Below are 17708 nucleotides of genomic sequence, written 5' to 3'. Positions count from 1 at the left end.
CACACGGTTCAACGAAACACAATGTTGAACACTTAGCACGATTCACAACACCAAAGATTCTACATGGATACCTATCATAAAGCTCTAGACCTACGAAACATCAAGAAGACGCTCAAATAGTTCCACAAAAGAACATCGGGAGGCCAAAAGATCAAAGACCGAGACAAACAAATCACGGGAACAAATACCATCTCAACACCATTGTGTTCCCCGCGGGTGGACCACGGGTAGTGCCCCACCGTGGTCCGCCCGCGGGTACAACACCCACAAGGCAACACGTTCCGCGGGTAGGCGGCGGGTGTGCCCCGCCCGCCGTTCTGCCGCGGTACGCCCCTGTACCACAACAAAATAGAGGAAAGATTGAATCTTGGAAGCAAAACTTGGAATCTTGACAAAGGCTTCTTTTGGCTTGAAGAACAAGCTACTCTTCTATTCTAGAGAGAAGGTAGAGATATTTTCTAGGGAATGTAAGGGAATGAAATGAAGAAGTCTTCTAGGTTTAGGTTACAAAACTAGCTCTTGGTGAAAAGACAAGGATACCCTTACTAACTCTTAAAAAGTGTAAGGAACAAGGGAACTCCTCTCAAAGCACAAGGTACAACACCACTTAAAGATTGACTAGTCAAATACTAGTCCTTGAGTATTAAAAATCAGGATTTTAGGAATCAATTCCTCAAAAGAAATAGAATTAATTACTCAATTAATTCATGGTTTGGAGTGTGGATTTTTGGGGTGTCACATTTTACTTCTCTTTCATTCTCCAATGTTTCCGGTGAGGCACAGAAATAAGAATAGCCTATAGTGTCTCCACAATCCAAATGCATCTTCGAAAGTTTAGGATAGCGCAAAGGAGTTCTCATCCCGAATGCTTTATCTGGAGGTTTAGACAATACCCTGCAATTGCCTTCCACTTTAACCCGTATCTCCTCCAAGTTTGGACAATTCTCTGGACCAGCACCAGTGAGTGATGTGAGAAGCTCACCCAGACCAATCCAAAGCGAGAGATAACGCACGCCCAGATCAATCATTTGCAGTCAATCAGTTATGTCAACACGTGTATGCTCCCGCTGTATCACATTGGGAGCTCCTAAAACGAGTCTTGAGGTATGTTAAGGGAACAATTAATTTTGGCTTGCGTATAAGAAAGCCAATATCAAGATATCTCCATGCATTCTCAAATTCTGACTGGGCTGGATGCCCTAAGGACTGCAAGTCCACTAGTGGTTTTGCTATGTTTCTTGGATCTAATCTCGTCTCTTGGGTCTGTAAGAATCAAAGAACTATTGCTAGATCTTCTACTGAGGAAGAATACAAGGCTCTATTAGATGTCTGTGCTGAAGTAACATGGATAATCTCTTTGCTACATGAGATTAAAGTGTCAGGTATATCTGTTCCAAAATTATGGTGTGATAATCTTGGTGCAACTTATATGGTTGCAAAAACCCCATCTTCCATGCTTGTATCAAGAACGTGAAAATTGACTATCACTTCATTCGAGATAAAGTTACTTCTTGAGACATTCAAGTTAACTTCATCTCTACAAAAGATTAACTTGCAGACATATTTACTAAAGCTTTACCTAGTCCTAGATTTTCTTTTCTTTAGAGACGAGCTACAGGTTACAAGTATACATGTGCTTGAGGGGAGTATTATGACTAGTATTAGGACTCTATGTATTTGAGTCATATTATGACTCCCTATCATAATCTCCCTATGATTCTCACTTGTATATATTCTCTTAGTCTGTACCGTTGTAATAACTGTTTTATTTGATACAGTTTTATACCGTTCTCATTGTTAGACGTAATGCATTTTACAGTAAATAAAAAAGTAAAAAAAATGAGAAATACGTACTGAAATTAGAAATATATAGGATATTCATTTATGAATTACTCCATAATTTCGTAGTCCAAATGGGAGCGGGAAAATATACATGTTCTTCTATCATTAACGGTTTCCTAATCCCACCGACATTGAAATTAGGTTATTCTAGCTATTCCCATATATATATATATAAACCTACTCTGAAAATATAATAATGTCTGAGAAGGAAAATAGCGGAATGCAGAGCGTGTGTACAACGGTGGAGGATGAACCTGTATCTGCTCATCCGCAGGCTGCCGTGAATCCTCCTCTTTCCGCCCCTGCTGCCCGCCTCTCTTTGGTGTTTTAATCATGAAGATCATGAAGACCACCCCACTCCCACTGCTCTAAGTCTCTTTCCTTGTGCCCCAACAATTCAAGATTATTATTTGTCAAACAGAATCATGGTAATTTCGCAGAGCTCATTGACGCTGCTTCCTCCCTCTCCTCTCCCTGTTCCCGCCAATCAAGAATCGCAAAACACAGATAAATATTGATCCCAAGAAACCCATCAAGATTCATCATCGTCGGGATTTTGATGAGCTTATTGACGCTGCTTCCTCCCTCTCTCTCTCCCTGCAGCCAACCAAACGCAAATGTTATAATAATAATAATAATAATAATAATAATAATAATAATAATAATAATAATAATAATAATAATAATAATAATAATAATAATAATTATTATTATTATTATTATTATTATTATTATTATTATTATTATTATTATTATTATTATTATTATTATTATTATTATTAGTAATATTAAACCAAGTAGTTAGTTAATTGGTTAAAAATAATGGGAGTAATTATAGGTGCAGTACATGGCCATGATGTTAGCTTTACATGGAGAATTAACTCCTTTATTTTAGCATTTGAATTATCTTATCTAGTATAAATAGATTTGTTATTCAAGCATTTCTAATCATCAATAAAATTATCTATTCCTCTCTCTCTCTCTTCTCAATATATATAAATATAATATATAGATATATTATATTTAATATATATTATAGATATATTATATTATATTTAATATATATTATATTAAATATATTATATTTAATATATCTAACATTTGGTATCAAAGCCAGTCAACCTTTCAACCCCGAGATATTTTCCGTAGTGAAATATGGCTGCAAATTTCAATATTGTATGGACGGGAAACTCGATTACAATTATTGGCAAATTATGATGTCCACACATTTGCAAGCTCAAAATCTTTGGAGCTTTGTTGATCCCGGTCTACCCGAAGGAGCTGAAGCAGCCGCTATACGGCGAGATAAATTGGCCTTGGGTCAGATTCACCAAGGTGTTCATTATTCCATTTTTGGGCAATTAGCTCGTGCTCAAATAGCAAAACAAGCTTGGGACATCTTAAAGGTGTCACACAAAGGAGTCGATCGGGCACAGAAGTCTAAGTTGCAGTCATTGAGAAGGTTGTACGATAATTGTGAGATGACCTCTACAGAAACAGTAGATATGTATTTCACTCGTCTTATTGATATGGTGAATAAGATGAGGTTATACGGAGATACAATTGAAGATGGTGCAGTGGTTGAAAAAGTTCTTCGAACTATGCCGATGAAGTATGACCATGTGGTGGCTTCAATAACAGAGTCACACAAAACCGAGCTCTTATCAATTGCAGAGCTGAAAGGTATGGTAGAAAGTCATATTGACAGAATTGCGTCAAAATCGGAACCACTAGCAGAAGAAGCTTTGAAGAGTCAAGTCACCCTTAATGTGACTGGCGCTAATCAAAGAGGTGGAGGATCTGGTAGAGGTCGTGGAAGAGGAAGAGGAGGTTCTGGTGGAAGAGGTCGTGGTAACTTCAACCAAGGAGGAGGACGTGGTAACTCCAACCAAGGAAGAGGTGGAGGTAATAACAAACAAGGTAAATTTCCATTTCATTGCTACAATTGTGGCAAGTATGGGCACAAGATTGCAGATTGTTGGTATAATGAGGACAACAATCGTGGAAATCAAGCAAACATTGCTGAAAACACTGCTGAAAAGTCTGGTGAGAGTTCTGAAACTTTACTTTTAGCCAGCGATAGTTTTTCTGCAGATAAGAACATATGGTTCTTGGATACTGGGTGTAGTAACCATATGTGTGGGAAGAAAGAATTGTTTTCCGAACTAGATGAATCAGTCCGGTCTGAAGTAACGTTTGGCAATAAGTCAAAGGTGCCAATTTTGGGAAAAGGTAAAATCTCCATTCAGTTGAAGGATGGTACTCACAATTTTATATCCGATGTGTTCTATGTTCCTGAACTACACAAAAATTTGTTGAGTTTGGGTCAGTTGTCAGAAAAAGGATATAAGATACATATTTCTCAAGGGTGTTGTACCATTGAAGATGCTAAAGGAGTTTTGATTGCAAAGGTAAATATGTCCCAAAATCGACTATTTCCTTTGAAAATTAAGCATACTCTCATTGATTGCTTTAATTCTGAAGTTTGTGATGATAATTGGTTATGGCATATGCGGTTTAGGCATTTTCATTTCTCTGAATTAAACTATCTTGCGAGAAAGGAACTTGTTTCTGATTTACCTGTTGTGAATGTCCCTGATCGTATCTGTGAGATTTGTGTGATTGGGAAGAAGCATAGAGATCCCTTTCCCGTGGGAAAGTCAAGGAGAGCTACAAAACAGTTGGAGATTATTCACTCAGACCTATGTTCGTTGGAGGTTCCCTCACATGGAGGTTGTAAGTACTTTATTACTTTCATTGATGATTTCAGTAGAAAAACATGGGTTTACTTTTTGAAGCAAAAGTCTGAAGCATGTGATGTTTTCAAACAATTTAAGGCTTTTGTTGAAAAGCAGAGTGGTTATGAAATTAAAATCTTGAGAACTGATAGAGGTACAGAATATATTGCCTGTGATGATTTTCTGAAGAAGAAGGGTATTCAACATCAGATGACAGCTAGATACACTCCACAACAAAATGGAGTGGCTGAGAGGAAGAATAGGTCTATCATGGATATGGTAAGGTGCATGTTGAAATCCAAGGATCTGCCTAAACCTTTTTGGGCAGAAGCTGTTGCTTGTGCTGTCTATGTGTTGAATAGGTGTCCAACTAAGAGTGTCCGGGATAAGACACCCGAAGAAGCTTGGAGTGGGAGAAAACCCTCTATCAAATATCTCAAGGTTTTTGGATGTTTGGCATATGCACATGTGCCAGATGCATTGAGAAAGAAGTTGGATGATAAAGGTGAGAAGTGCATATTCATTGGTTATAGTGACGCTTCAAAGGCTTATAAACTATACAATCCTGAAACTAAAAGGGTTGTTATAAGTCGTGATGTCACTTTTGATGAATATGGTGCTTGGGATTGGTTAGCTAAAGATGAAAGTTCAGTTGTTATTCCTGCTGTTGAAAATATTGTTGAAGAGCAACCGATTCCAGATAATGTCCAGTCCCCTTCACAGCCAGAGTCGTCAGTTCGACGATCTCAGCGCGAGCGCCACTTACCAGCTCGCTTGCAAGATTATGTTTTGGGTCATGATAATGACCTGTCTGATGAAGAGATTGTTCAATTTGCTCTCTTTGCATATTGTGATCCTTTAACTTTTGAGGAGGCTGCTACAAAAACTCATTGGCTTAGGGCGATGGATGAGGAGATACGTGCCATTGAGAAGAATGGTACCTGGGAGTTAACAGATTTACCTCCTGGAAAGAAGCCAATTGGAGTGAAGTGGGTTTACAGAACGAAGTACAAGTCAAATGGAGAGATTGACCGTTTTAAGGCACGGTTAGTAGCAAAGGGTTACAAGCAAAAACCAGGTATTGATTATTTTGAGGTTTTTGCTCCTGTAAGTAGACTTGATACAGTTCGAATGGTTATTTCTCTTGCTGCTCAAAATGATTGGAAATTGCATCAAATGGATGTCAAGTCTGCTTTTTTGAATGGTTTTCTTGAAGAAGAAATATATGTTGAACAACCTGCAGGATTTCTGAAGAAAGGGGAGGAAAATAAAGTGTACAGGTTGAGAAAAGCTTTGTATGGCTTAAAGCAAGCGCCTAGGGCGTGGTATGGTTGCATTGATTCATATTTTGTTGAAAGTGGTTTTATGAGATGTCCTCATGTACACACTTTGTATGTCAAATGCACGGATTCTGGTGATATTGTTCTAATCTGTCTGTATGTTGATGATCTGGTTTTTACTGGAAATAACTTGAAGTTAATCTCAGAATTCAGGGAGGCACTCATTAAGAGGTTTGAAATGACCGATATGGGTCTTATGTCTTACTTTCTTGGCCTTGAGGTTGTTCAGATGGATGGTGGAATCTTTATTTCACAAAAGAAGTATGCTGTTGATATTTTGAAAAAGTTCAAAATGGAAAACTCCAAACCAGCTTCAACTCCGGTAGCTGAAAAGTTAAAGGTGTCCAAAGATGAGTGTGGTAAGAATGTGAATGTTACGTCTTATAAAAGCTTAATTGGAAGTCTGAGGTATCTGGTGGCAACAAGGCCAGATATTTCTTTTGGAGTTGGGATACTTAGCAGATTCATGGAGGAGCCAAAAGAATCACATTGGGCTGCAGCAAAGCAAATTCTGAGATATGTCAAAGGTACGAGTAATGATGGAATTTTTTACTCTACTAATGAAGCTGTGGAACTTGTTGGGTACACAGACAGTGATTGGGCTGGAGATATTGAGACCAGAAAAAGCACATCAGGATATGCCTTCTATCTTGGTTCAGCCATATTTTCTTGGTCTTCAAAGAAGCAGCAGATTGTAGCACTTTCAACCGCAGAAGCAGAATATATTGCAGCAGCAAACTGTGCTACTCAAGCAGTTTGGTTGAGGAGAATTTTGGAGTTCTTACAACACAAGCAGGAAGCACCAACAACTATTTTTTGTGACAACAAGTCAGCAATTTCGTTGTCCAAGAATCCTGTCTTTCATGGTCGCAGTAAACACATTGATATCAAGTATCACAAAATCAGAGAACTGGTTGCTGAAAAACAAATCAACATTGAGTATTGTTCGAGTGAATGTCAAGTTGCAGATATTTTTACGAAGCCGTTGAAGACAGAGACATTTCTTAAATTGAAGAAGGATATTGGGATGACCAATATATTCAACTTGGTTTAAAGGAGGCAATGTTATAATAATAATAATAATAATAATAATAATAATATTATTATTATTATTATTATTATTATTAGTAATATTAAACCAAGTAGTTAGTTAATTGGTTAAAAATAATGGGAGTAATTATAGGTGCAGTACATGGCCATGATGTTAGCTTTACATGGAGCATTAAATCCTTTATTTTAGCATTTGAATTATCTTATCTAGTATAAATAGATTTGTTATTCAAGCATTTCTAATCATCAATAAAATTATCTATTCCTCTCTCTCTCTTCTCAATATATATAAATATAATATATAGATATATTATATTTAACATATATTATAGATATATTATATTATATTTAATATATATTATATTAAGTATATTATATTTAATATATCTAACAGCAAAAGATTGATAACTATTGGTCCCAAGAAACCAGTAGAGGAGGAGGACGAGGGAGTGATCGCCAAGAAACAGAAGGTGGTGGATAATCATCATCAAAACTGGATGCATAAGCGCCTAAGTACAAGTGATGTCAACCTTTCATCAAGGTTGTTGCTACCCAAAGAGGAAATTACAAAATACGTATTGCCTCTCATGGATATGGAGAGCTGTAAAGCTTGTCAAAACAGGAATGGGTTGAGAGCGAGTCAAAATATGGGATTTGGACACTGAGTCACAGCATCAACTCACCCTCAAGCAATGGAAGACGGGTAGCTTTCTTCTCACCAACAACTAGGGGTGTAAATGAGCCGAGCCGCTCGCGAGCCGCTCACGAGCGGCTCGGTCAACGCTCGGCTCGAGCTCGGTCAAAATCGAGCTCGAGCCGAGCTCGAGCGGCTCGTCAAATAAACGAGCACGAGCCGAGCCTAGATACTCTAGGCTCGTGGCTTGTCGAGCCGGCTCGCGAGCCATATAATATATGGTATAATATAATTAAAATATATAAAAATAATAATTAATATTTAAAATTTAAAAGTCAAAGCTCAAAACTCAAAAGCCCTAGAATTCTAGCGCCTTCAGAATTTGATATTTTATATTTCGAGTTTCGACTGTCGAGAGAGACTTTGGCAGTTTCTATTCGAGTATTCGTCCACGACTCCACGCCTCCACGAGTCCACGGTAGAGAAACTTCGACAGTTGCCGCCGGTGATTCACGACCAGACTTTGGCTCCAGGACATCGTCGACTCTGTCCACCCCAGGGTTTCCGTCGCGAGGAAGCTATAATTCTAGGTATTCATACGTTTGCGTTATTGGAACCTTGATATAAAAAGAAGATATAATTCTAGGTATTCATATTTCATACGTTTGCGTTATTGAAACTTTGAATATATTAGTTCATTATGGTATTGATTCAATTTAGCTATATTCCAGTTTAGTTTCTTGGGATTAACTATATTGATTAACTATTGAAGATATAATCCAGTATTCCAGTTTCTTAATTTGTTAAATATATTAGTTTAGTTTGTTATGGAACCTTGAATATATTAGTTCATTATTGTTAAATATATTAGTTTAGTTTGTCATGGAACCTTGAATATATTAGTTCATTATTTATTTCTTATTGAAGATATAATCCATTTACTTGCAGCAATATAATTTTATAATCCAGTTTCTTAATTTGTTAAATATATAATCCAGTTCATTATGGTTATTATATTAGTTTCTTAATTTGTTAAATATATGAAAGTAAGGTACTAGAATATTGGATTAGTTGTTGTTGAATTGAGGTATGATAACTTGATGTCGTAACTGTTTTCCATTAGGCATGTGAGCATGTCTACCGATAATTCATCTGTCCCGCAAAATCCACACACTCTAAATAGTGTGGTTGGTGAAAGCAATGAAACTATTAATCAATCACATGAACAATCTGAAGGAGTTGAAAGAGTAGAATTACATTCAGATGATCATGACACACAACAAAATGAAGAAACACACGAGCAAGAATTTCAAACAAACAAGAGAAAAAAGACTTCAGGTGTGTGGATTGATTTTCATATGGTCGACATAGATGGAGTGCAGAAGGTACAATGTAATCATTGTCATCATCATTTCGCATTAACTAAATCGGGCACAACAACTAGCTACAAGAGGCATCAAGACAAATGCGTTAAGAGAAAGGCACATTTGAAGGTAAGTACTTAAATTTGAAAATAAATTTTTATATAGCTAAATTATTCTATTCATTATTAATAGTTATGGTATTGGTTTTGTACTTTGTACTTTGTAGGTCACCGATCAACAAACAAAGTTAAATTTTATGCCTAGTGATGGAGTTCCATCCTCCCTTCCTCCATTACATCGTGGAAATTTTAATATGGAAAGAATGAGGGAGTGTGCTGCTAATTGGATCATGATGCATGAACATTCGTTTACTATTTTGGAGGAAGCAGGATTTAACCTATTAATGAAAGAAGGATGGCCGGAGTGGAAAAAAATTAGTAGAAATACATGCAAAGCAGATTGTTTGCAGGTTTATGAGATTGAAAAGAAGAAGTTGAAGAACAATCTTGAAAGTGTTAGTAAAGTAAGTTTGACAACAGATTGTTGGAAGTCAAAAAATCAGAAGATTGAGTATATGGTTGTCACTGGACACTGGATTGATTCTTCTTGGAGGTTGCAAAAGAGAGTTTTAAACTTCATTAACATTCCACCACCGAGGGGAGGTCTTCAGCTTTCTGATGCTATATTTGGATGCATGAAAGAGTGGGGAATTGAAAAGAAAGTGTTTACAATTACAGTTGATAATGCTTCAAGTAACGATTCTGCTATTAGGTACATGAAGGATACACTCCAAAGGTCAAGAAGTTTGGTATGTGGGGGACGTTTGTTTCATGTTCGTTGTTGTGCACACATCTTGAACTTGTGTGTTCAAGATGGATTAGATGAGATTCAGAACATCATTAGTGATGTTAGAAATAGTGTGGAATATGTGAACCGGTCGGAATCAAGGCGTATACAATTTGCTAACTGTGTGCAACAATTGCAATTGAAAGATAGGAAATTGATTCGTGATTGTAAAACTAGATGGAACTCAACTTTTGAGATGTTAAGTTGTGCACTCAAGTTCAAAGAAGCTTTCAAGATGCTAAAAGATCGTGATCCTTTCTATGAGAGTTGTCCATTGGAAGATGATTGGGACAAGGTTGTCAAAGTTTGCTCAATTTTAGAGACTTTCTGGACAGCTACTCACATTATTTCAGGTTTGTTTCTTTTAATATATATTTTTTTTAATTTAGTTAAGGTTGTGACTTGTGAATTGTGATTATCTGAATTCAAATTTATTTCAGGTTCTGAGTATCCTACTTCAAATTTGTTTCTTCAAGAAGTTCAAAAAATCAAATCAACATTGGATAGTCATGTAGATGATGAAGATGACTTTATTAAGGATTTGGTTAAAAGAATGAAGAAAAAGTTTGATAAATATTGGGGTGAGTGCAATTTGTTGATGGCTATAGGTGCTGTTTTTGATCCAACAAAGAAAATGCTTGCAGTTGAATTCTGTTTCCCTAGACTTTATTCTGATAAGGAAGCTAAGGAGAATATAGCAAAAGTGAAGGAGATCATCAATACTCTTTATGAAGAGTATGTTGCTGAATCAATGAACAAAGATAATCCTGAAAATCTAAGTTCTTCTAACACTTTTAGAAGCCAAGTCAGCCGCCAAAAGTCTACATATGCTTGGGAAGAATTTGAGGGATTTTGTGCCCAAGTTGAAACTTCAGGGCCTAAAAACTCTGAGTTAGTAGACTATCTAGAAAAAGCGCGTCTTAAGACTACTGAGGTTCCAAGCAACTTTTGTTCTTTAGATTGGTGGAAGATGCATAGACTGCAGTATCCAATATTGTCTCGAATGGCAGCAGATATTTTAGCTATACCTGTTAGCAGTGTGGCTTCAGAAGCAACATTTAGTGCTGGGACAAGGGTAATTGATTCGTATCGTGCATCATTGTTGCCTGAAACAGCCCAAGCTTTACTTTGTGGGGGTGATTGGCTAAGACATATACATGGAGTTACCAAAAACAAAGTAAGTTAACTTTTATGCTAAAAGATACATTATTTTTTAAAAAAATATTTGTTTAATTGTATACTTATTTTTATTTTATTTTTTTTTGTAGAAAGAGAAATCATTCCAAGAAATATTTCTTCCGGCATCCAACTCATGAAAGTAAGTTACAAAGTAACATCTTTGTTTAACTATTTTTAATTAATTTCATTTATTATCTAATATTATTCATTTTTTTTTTTGCAAGTTGAACAGATATTTCCTGTTTTGAACATATCCGGGACGAAATATATATGTACAAGGAATCAAGGACTACTACACTGTTGACTTGTGTTTTGTTGTGATTTGCAAACTTATTTTGAATGTTTTGAAGTTTGAACAATGTTATTGACTTGTGTCTTCACTATCTTTTACTTCGTTGCAAAATTATTTTGATTGTTTTGATTTGAAGTTTGGATTATTTATGTATGGATAAAACAGAGTAGTTTAAATTTTAAATCAAACAGGTCAAACCGTCAAATTCAAGGTTAAAATCGAGCACGCATTTGAACTCAAACTCGAGCTCGAGTTCGAGCCTGATCTCGAGCTCGAATTCGAGCTCAAAATCATGCTCGAACTCGAGCTCAAGATCGAGTTCGAGCTCGAGCTCGAACAATCGAGCTGCTCGAGCCGAGCTCGAGCAGCTCGATAATTGCCGAGCTCGAGCTCGAGCATCCAGTCACGAGCTCGATCGAGCACGAGCTCGAGCTCGAGCATAGCTTCATTTACCGAGCTCGAGCTCGAGCATACCCATGCTCGAGCTCGGCTCGGCTCGTTTACACCCCTACCAACAACTGGAATACAGAGTTTGTAAAAAGGAGGAGTTTACACCCTGGTGACACTATTTCCTTGTGTTGGGACTTTGAGAATCTAAGGTTCTTGTTCCACAAGTTCAATGCCCAATCTTAGAATGAAATAAACTAATTCCATCAAATTTTGCTAGGATCCATGCATCTCCTATGTACTATTCTGCAGGATTTTGTACTTTCTATTTGTATGAATTGATTAGTAAATATTTTTATATTATTGACGTACTTCAAATCTATTTTACATCAGATCACTTTGTTATAGTCATAGTTTGTCATTAATTGCATAAAATCTACTTCCCTTTTGATGAAATTATGAAATCTGGTTTCATTGTCTTTATTTTGTATGTGATCAAGTGGATGTGTTTTGAATGTGCTTTAGTTTTATTCTTATTATTTTCTTTTAGCAAGAAATGAGATTTCTGAATTGGAAGAAGGATTTTATGTTAAGTTTTCTTTTCTTCCATTTGTTATTTGCATGCATGGAAATATCCTCGAATTCAGCTTTCATAGTCATCTCCAAATTTCTCAATCAACCCCAACAACCCATTTAAACATTGTGATGGAGTGATACAAACCACTCCTTGCGTTTTGGATTAGCAAGCTTCCTCTCTTTTCTTTTCACCTCTAAAACTTCCCCTAACACAAAGGTGGTAGTCATTATAAATTTGCTTTGGGAGCTAATTTGACCCTTCTTTCCTAGATTAAATAGCTACACCTGAAATACTTATAAATTTCGTTGTTTTACTTTCAAAAATTTGTTAATCAATTAAATATCTATGAATTTTAATAATTTACCCATTAATTTTTTTCGTAAATAAATTTACTTTTCTTGTAGTGATAAGTAATCACATTACTTTTATTTTATTTCAACTCATTTTTTGATGTGGAAATAATATTATTATATTACCAAAGTTGTCATATATATAACTTGAATCAAAACAAGTTATATAAGATAAGTTGGGGATACATGGGGTGCAATCATTGCTGGCAATTATGAAATTTCCGATCACTTAAAAGTGATTTTAAATCAAGTCAAAAGCCTTGTTCCGATCACTTTTGGTATCCAGAAAAATCTTTGTTGCTATTTCCGGCCACTTTTTGCTTTCGACTTGATTTAAAATTACTTTCAGGTGGTCGGAAATTTTAAAATTTCCAGCAATGATATGCAACCCCTAACCGAGTTAGTTGGATAATTGGTTTAGTAATTGCAAGCGTTTAAGTTTGACTCTCTATGAGAGCTGTCTATCTTTAAAACGCTTTGTATTATATTACTTCCAATTAGACACCATTGAAATTGGGCATTTGGTCTAGTGGTATGATTCTTGCTTAGGGTGCAAGAGGTCCCGAGTTCAATTCTCGGAATGCCCCTTACTCCTCCAAATTGAATTTCAGTTCAGCTACAAACAACTTACTATCTTCTATAATTGAATTTCAGTTCCTTGGGGAAGTTGGCTCTATAATTGAATTTTAGTTCAGCTACAAACAACTTGGGGAAGTTGGCTTAGGAAGTCATACATACATGTAGTCTTAAATAGGAAGTAGGATTCTTTTATGCGTTATTGAAAATCTAACAAATTTATTCAATTATGTATTTTTCTCTCTAACCATTACGACAGATAACAACAATATTTATTGAAGAAATTTGTTTCTCAACACATTTTTATATATGTATTGTTTTAAATTTTGAATATTCTTGTTGCATACAAGAATATCTTGAGATATGTTAATTCAATTTTTGGTCCTAGATTTATAAGTGGCAATTCACTTTTAGTCATTTTTTATCAGAACATCCATTTTGTTTTGAATACGCTTTAGTTTTATTCTTATTATTTTCTTTTAGCAAGAAATGAGATTTTTGAATTGGAAGAAGGATTTCAAGGCCGGTGTTAAGTTTTCTTTTCTTCCTGTTTGTTTGGGAATATCTTTGAATTCAGCGTTTCATAGTCACTTCCAAATTTCTCAGTCAGCCCCAACAACCCATTTAAACATTTTGATTAGCCAGCTTCCTCTCTTTTCTTTTCACCTCTAGAACTTCTCCAAACACAAAGTTACTACTTAGTAGTCATTATAAATTTACTTTGGGGACCAATTTGACCCTTCTTTCCTAGATTAAATTGCTAAACCTTAAATACTTATGAATTTCATTGTCTTACTTTCAAAATTTTGTTAATCAATTAAATATCTATGAATTTTAATTTAATAATTTATGCATCAATTTTTTTTGTAAATAAATTTACTTTTCTTGTAGTGATAAGTAATCACATTACTTTTATTTTATTTTAACTCATTTTTTGATGTGGCAATAGTGTAATATTATATTACCAAAGTTGTCATATATATAACTTATAATTGCTATTGACATTATCCAATATTTTATTCACATCCTAAATTTCGCGGGCTATTAAGTTAGAATGCCCTTGAAAGAGAGTGTCAAAATCATTCTTCCAAAAGGCTGAACCACAACCCTAAGGGCCTCCCACACCCCGGCCCAACAGAACATTTGGGAGGTGCTCACTGCGCACAAGGAGCCACCCTCACTTTGAAAGGTTGTTCCCACACTGCCGCTAGTGAGACTCAATCCTTGGTCATTCTTCTAAAGTTTCACCTCTATGACCAGTTGAGCTACCCATGCGGGCGAGAGTGTCAAAATCATGTTACTATTATTAGTCGTATATATTTAAACAATTGAAAAAAACTATTAAAGATGAATAGGTATTGTGTGTTATATATCATGCTAAGCACCTTGTGCGTATATCACACCTCTGTGTCTCTCCTCGAAGAAAGATCACAGGATAAAAAAATAAAAAAAAAAAAAAAAAAAAACTCATACGGTGGCCTTCTATTAAAGCATAACAAAACAAAAACTTCCAAAAACAAATTTTTAATATAAAACAATTATTTAAAATATAGCAAATTAGAGTGGTGCACTGGAAGCTGGTGAGCCCATAACCTACAGGTCCCAAGATTGAAACTTGGCTTTGATATTTAGATTTTAAATGCCTCTTAAGACACCAAAATGCTACCTTACCTACCTACACATATAGCTAGTACTATACACTGAGTAGGAGATGTATGTTAGTTTCTTTTAAAGTTTCCCCATGAGGTTTAAATTTATTTTAAGATACCAAAATATTACATTACCTGTAGTGAGTAATAATTGTTGAATTACAAAATAGTACACTTTCTTTTTAAAGTTTCCCCACGAGGCTAAACACTTACAAGCAATTATTGTTAAATGAGTAGAGTATGTGATTTCCATACATACCTAAAATGTTATAAGTTTGGTTCTTGTTAATACCCTTTTGGTTGAACCTCTCATACACGGTTTTATATGTGCAATTAAGTTGGCCCAGTGCACACCCATGGCTTGTGTTTGTATCACACCCTCGGTCACGCGATATAACGACCTGCGTGATGGTCCATTTCTAATTTAATTTAGTTGCAAAATCTAGGTTTCTAGTTTTATTCACTCAAATTAACTACCTTGTTGGACAATAATCACAATATCCACGTCCTAATCTGCAGGATTTTGTACTTTTTGATTAGTTGTATGAATTGATTAGTAAATATTTTTATATTATTGACTTCATATCTATTTTACATCATATCACTTTGTTATAGTCATAGTTTATTTTTCTCTATATTTTATGTATGCCGTTTCCATTTATTGCATAAAATCTACTTCCTTTTGAGGAAATTATGAAATCTGGTTTCATTGTCTCTGACAATTTTTTGCGATCAAGTGGATGTGTTTTGAATGGGCTTTAGTTTTATTCTTATTAGTTATTTATTTTATTTTTTATTTTTTTTAGCAAGAAATGAGATTTCTGAATTGGAAGAAGGATTTCAAGGCCGGTGTTGAGTTTTCTTTTCTTCCGTTTGTTATTTGTATGCATGGGAATATCTTTGAATTCAGCTTTGCCAAATTATTGTGTGGACCATAACAAAAAGTACATTTTTAATATACTTAATATATATTACTTGTCTATTGAATGTACACTCAGTACACAAATAATGTACATTTTTAATATACTAAAAGTACATTATTGTTGTATTGAATGTACATTATATTACACTATATATACAAAAATGGTCCACACAACTTCTGTAGACCATGGTCCGCACAATAATGATTGTTCAGCTTTCATAGTCATCTCCAAATTTCTCAGTCAGCCCCAACAACCCATTTAAACATTTTGTTTACCCAGCTTCCTCTCTTTTCTTTTCACCTCTAAAACTAGCTTCCCCAAACACAAAGTTGGTAGTCATTATAAATTTGCTTTGGGGGCCAATCTGACCCTTCTTTCCTAGATTAAATAGCTACACCTTAAATAATACTTATGAATTTCATTGTTTTACTTTCAAAAATTTGTTAATCAATTAAATATCTATGAATTTTAATAATTTACCCATTAGTTTTTTCGTAAATAAATTTACTTTTTTTTTTTTTTTTTTGTAGTGATAGGTAATCACATTACTTTTATTTTATTTCAACTCATTTTTTGATGTGGCAATAATATTATATTATATTACCAAAGTTGTCATATATATAACTTGAATCAAAACAAGTTATATAAGATAAGTTGGGGATACATAGGGTGCAACCACTGCTGGAAATTATGAAATTTCCGACCACCTGAAAGTGATCTTAAATCAAGTCGAAAGCCTTGTTTCGATCAATTTTGGTATACGGAAAAATCTTTGTTGCTATTTCCGGCCACGTTTTGCTTTTGACTTGATTTAAGATTACTTTCAGGTGGTCGAAAATTTTAAAATTTCCAACAATGATATGCAACCCCTAACCGAGTTAGTTGGATAATTGGTTTAGTAATTGCAAGCTTTTAAGTTTGACTCTTCATGAGAGCTGTCTATCTTTAAACCTCTTAGTATTATATTACTTCAAATTAGACACTATTTAAATTGGGCATTTGGTCTAGTGGTATGATTCTTGCTTAGGGTGCAAGAGGTCCTGAGTTCAATTCTCGGAATGCCCCTTATTCAAATTGAATACAGTTCAGCTACAAACAACCTGTGCAAGTTGGCTCTATAATTGAATTTTAGTTCAAATTTCAAATCCCAAGTAGGATTCTTTTATGCGTGATTGAAAATCTATCAATTTTATTCAATTATGTATTTATCCTTCTTGGCTAAGGTTCAATGTCTTTTATAAATATAAGAAATTTTTCTCTCTAACCATTACGAAAGATGACAACAGTATTTATTGAATAAATTTGTTTCTCAACACATTTTTATATATGTATTGTTTTAAATTTTGAATATTCTTGTTGCATACAAGAATATCTTGAGATATGTTAATTCCATTTTTGGTCCTAGATTTATAGGTGTCAATTCACTTTTAGTCCCTTTTTTTTTATCAGAGCATCCATTTTGGTCCTAATATTATTTTGACATGACCAATTTTGGTACTTTATCAAAAAAATCGTTGAAATTTTATTAAATACAAGAACATTTAACTCTTAAATTATGATTTTTTCAAAAAAGTAAACATAAAAAATATAACGGGTCAACGCACTTTGTATTAAAAAGATCAAAATTTCTTTCAATTTAACGAAATTTCAACGATTTTGTTGATAGAGGACCAAAATTGGTCATGTCACGATACTATTATGACCAAAAGTGGATGTTTTGATAAAAAAGTTCTAAAAAGTGGACTATCACTTATAAATCTAGGACCAAAAGTGGAAATTAACATTTTTTTAATTTACAAATAATTTATTGAATTCCCAATTATTCATCATTATGTTTTATTTTTCTTAGAAATATTTTAAAAATCATAAAATTGATTAAACGAATCAAACATCTTAATTAATTTTCTAGGTAATTTAATTTTATGTTTCTATGATAACTCCGAATATGTTAATTATTTTTT

General features: G+C 34.6%; 1 protein-coding gene and 2 non-coding genes across 3 annotated transcripts; all 3 read left to right on the top strand.

The window, feature by feature from the left end:
- The first annotated feature begins 1044 nt into the window (after positions 1–1044).
- LOC109174312 (zinc finger BED domain-containing protein RICESLEEPER 2-like) lies at positions 1045–11000 on the top strand. Its single transcript, XM_019323550.1, has 6 exons — positions 1045–1104; positions 1205–1470; positions 7365–7598; positions 8728–9097; positions 9195–10167; positions 10255–11000. The coding sequence occupies exons 1-6, from the start codon at positions 1045–1047 to the stop codon at positions 10998–11000; spliced, it is 2649 nt and encodes an 882-aa protein (XP_019179095.1).
- A 2114-nt stretch (positions 11001–13114) lies between these two features.
- Positions 13115–13186, top strand: TRNAP-AGG. Its single transcript has one exon. It is a non-coding gene; the product is annotated as a tRNA-Pro (tRNA).
- A 3554-nt stretch (positions 13187–16740) lies between these two features.
- Positions 16741–16812, top strand: TRNAP-AGG. The gene has a single exon. It is a non-coding gene; the product is annotated as a tRNA-Pro (tRNA).
- Positions 16813–17708: the final 896 nt, after the last annotated feature.

The sequence above is a fragment of the Ipomoea nil genome, unplaced genomic scaffold, assembly GCF_001879475.1.
Source record: "Ipomoea nil cultivar Tokyo-kokei standard unplaced genomic scaffold, Asagao_1.1 scaffold0607, whole genome shotgun sequence".
NCBI lineage: Eukaryota > Viridiplantae > Streptophyta > Magnoliopsida > Solanales > Convolvulaceae > Ipomoea > Ipomoea nil.
This window is presented reverse-complemented; position numbering and strand designations above follow the sequence as displayed.